This window comes from Formica exsecta, unplaced genomic scaffold (assembly GCF_003651465.1).
Source record: "Formica exsecta isolate Colony F162 unplaced genomic scaffold, ASM365146v1 scaffold862, whole genome shotgun sequence".
Lineage (NCBI taxonomy): Eukaryota > Metazoa > Arthropoda > Insecta > Hymenoptera > Formicidae > Formica > Formica exsecta.
Window position 1 is genome coordinate 27,530 of NW_021853634.1, and position 2,979 is coordinate 30,508.

Below are 2,979 nucleotides of genomic sequence, written 5' to 3' on the forward strand. Positions count from 1 at the left end.
GTTTTCCTGCTCATCGGAGCGGCTTTCCGGCAGGAGGACGATCTTAGCGTTCGGGCGCGTCAGCTCAGATGCTGCGGTGCGGATGGTGACCACGCGGATCCGCCCGTTGGCTCCCGGATGCACGCTGGTGATCCGGGCGAGAGGCCATCGTGTTGGCGGCACGTTGTCGCTTCGGATGAGGCAGAGTCGCCCGACGCGCACCTCGTCGTTGGTGGCCCACCATTTAGGCAGTTGGAGCAGCGAGTGGAGGTACTCCTGGGACCATTTGTCCCAGAAGTGGTCGCGCATCCCCTGGAGCAGTTGCCAGCGAGAGAGGCGGCCGATCAGCACGTCCAGGAAACTGGCCTCTGGAATCGTGTTGAGCGCCGATCCCACGAGGAAGTGCCCCGGAGTTAAGACCGCCAGGTCGTCCAGATCATCAGACATCGCTTGCAGCGGCCTGGAGTTCATGCAGGCCTCGATCTGCGCGAGGAGAATGATCATCTCTTCAAAGGTGAGCGTCGATTCTCCGAGCGTCGACTCTCCTGAGGTGATGTTTGCACGACTTCACCGCCGCTTCCCAAAGACCGCCGAAATGGGGTGCTGACGGTGGATTGAAGCACCACTTTATCTGTTCGTTGGCCATCTGGTCGGCGATCTTCCGCTGCTCCGGACTGCTGGCGGTGAAGTACGTTCGAAGTTGAGTGTCGACCCCGACGAAGTTCGTGCCGCAGTCACTATGCAGGCTGCGACAAAGCCCTCGCCGAGCTGTAAATCGCCGCAGGGCGGCCAAGAACGCATCCGCCGAGTAGTCCGACACGACCTCCAGTTGCACGGCCTTCATGCTGAGACACACGAAGACCGCGATGAAGGCCTTGTGCGCGCGATGTCCGTGCCCCTTTGTCGTGCGCAGCTGGATGGGGCCGGCGTAATCGACGCCGGTGCACAGGAATGGTCTCGCAGGCGTGACGCGAAGACGTGGCAGGTCCCCCATGATCTGCTGCTGCGTGGCCGCCCGCCATCGGACGCAAGTGACGCAACGTTGGATCACCTCCTTGATCAGCTGCCGCCCTCGGGGTATCCAGTAATGTTGCCTGTAGGGCCCAAGGGTGAGCCGCCTGAAGTGCGACGAGCTTGGCAGGATTAGCGGATGTCGCTCGTCGTAGGCCAGGAGGGCATGTTTGAGACGTCCACCAACCCTGAGGATTCCTTGAGGATCTAAAAACGGGGTAAGCTTAATCAGTGGGTTGCTCTTGGATAGCGGGGCTCCCCGCGCGAGCGTTTTTAATTCCTCGTTGTATGTCTCAGCCTGCACCACCCGGATCCACGTCAGCCGAGCGTCATCATACTCCGCGGCCGACAGGGTGTCCTTGGTCGGGGGCTGCTCTGTGGCGGGGGGTGCCCGCGGAGCCGCTACTGGGCGACTCCATCGCCTGCACCAAGCGGTCACCCGCAGCAGACGATTCAGGGAGGAGAAACGCGTCAGCTCCTCTGGCTCGGTCGCCTCCGCCGGTGGCGCAGTGGCAGCGAGCGCTCTAACGCGCTCCTCCGGCAGCTCGCCGGCGAGCTCCTCGTCACGAGAGTCTGGCCACGATGCTCTGTCCTCCATCAGCCAGGGTAGACCCTTCCACCAGAGCGGGTGCGTGACCAGCTCGCTCGGGGAGATTCCTTGCGACGCGCAGTCGGCGGGGTTCTCCGTCCCCGGGAGATGATGCCACTGGGCTCCTGGCAATGTTGTCTGGATCTCGGTGACCCGGTTGGCGACGTACACCTTCCAGCGTGACGGATGGCCGCGGATCCAGCACAATGCAACAGTTGAGTCGGACCACAGGTGAATGGGCGCGTTCCCGGCCTCGAGAACCCGCTGAACGTGAGCCGCCAGTTTGGTGAAAAGAGAGGCCGCGCAGACCTCCAAGCGAGGTAGAGTCACCGTCTTCAACGGCGCTACCTTGGTCTTTGCTGAAACCAACGAGATGTATTTTTGTCCATTGCAGGTCTCCGTCCGCGCATAGATGACGGCGGTGTAGGCCCGCTCGGACGCGTCCGCGAAGCCATGCAGCTCGATTCGCGCGTGTGCTGCGCTGAGGAGTATGTGCCGCGGGACGCGGATCTCCTCCAAGCTCGGGAAATCGTCGTGGAACTTGCTCCACAGTTGCGTGTCGGCATCGGCCAATGGAGTGTCCCAGTCCAGGCCTCGCAATCACGTGGACTGGAACCGGATCTTCGCCCAGATCACGGTCGGCGCCAGCCAGCCCAGCGGGTCAAACAGGCGGGCCGTCAGCGAGAGGACGGACCGCTTCGTGAATGCTGACACTGCGATGGACCTGGTGGAGAACGAGAAGCAGTCGATGCTCGGGTGCCACTGGAGGCCGAGAGTAGCGTGACTCTCCTATGGAGTCCAGGACAGCATGTCGCGCTGGGTCCGGTGCTCCGGCGGAATGTAGTCTAGTAGGCGGGGGTCGTTCACCGACCACTTCCTCAGCGGAAACCCGCCCGCCGTGCACAACTCCGTCAACTGCCGCTGGAGGTCCATGGCTTCCTCGATGGTGGGTGTGCCCGTGAGGATATCATCCACGTAGACGTCCCGGCGCAGAGCCGCTGATCCCTTGGGGAAGTGGGCCGCTTCATCGTCGGCGAGTTGTCTCAGGGTGCGCATCGCCAGGAACGGAGCACATGCCATGCCGTAAGTGACTGTGTCCAGTTCATATTCCTGCGGAGCTGCCTTGTCGCTGTGACGCCAGAGGATCTTTTGTAGGTGACGATCCTCGGGGGCGACGAGTATCTGGCGATACATCTTTTCGATGTCGCTCGCCAGCACGAATCGATGCACTCGTCACCGCAACAGCACGTTGTCCAAGGCGGACAAGAGGTTCGGCCCCACTTTGACGTGTCGGTTGAGGCTCGCGCCGGACGCCACGGTCGACGAGCCGTTGAATACGACCCGTATCTTGGCCGAAGAACTTGCCCGACGCATCACGCCGTGGTGAGACAGGAAGCACT

The 2,979-nt window shown here is 62.2% G+C and overlaps 1 protein-coding gene across 1 annotated transcript; it reads right to left on the bottom strand.

Moving 5' to 3' along the window:
* Window positions 1-487: 487 nt before the first annotated feature.
* LOC115244768 lies at window positions 488-2,773 on the bottom strand. Its single transcript, XM_029822693.1, has 2 exons — window positions 2,473-2,773; window positions 488-2,172 (listed from the first exon to the last, which is right to left on the bottom strand). Exons 1-2 carry the CDS (start codon window positions 2,771-2,773, stop codon window positions 488-490), a joined length of 1,986 nt encoding a protein of 661 aa, XP_029678553.1.
* Between the last annotated feature and the right edge of the window lie 206 nt (window positions 2,774-2,979).

Excerpts from the sequence above, each read along its gene's own strand:
- LOC115244768 (XM_029822693.1), bottom strand. The coding sequence starts at position 2,773 with ATGTATCGCCAGATACTCGTCGCCCCCGAGGATCGTCACCTACAAAAG. Across the intron at positions 2,173-2,472 it reads GACGGAGTTGTGCACGGCGG|GCCTGGACTGGGACACTCCA; the intron begins GCGGGTTTCCGC and ends CGTGATTGCGAG.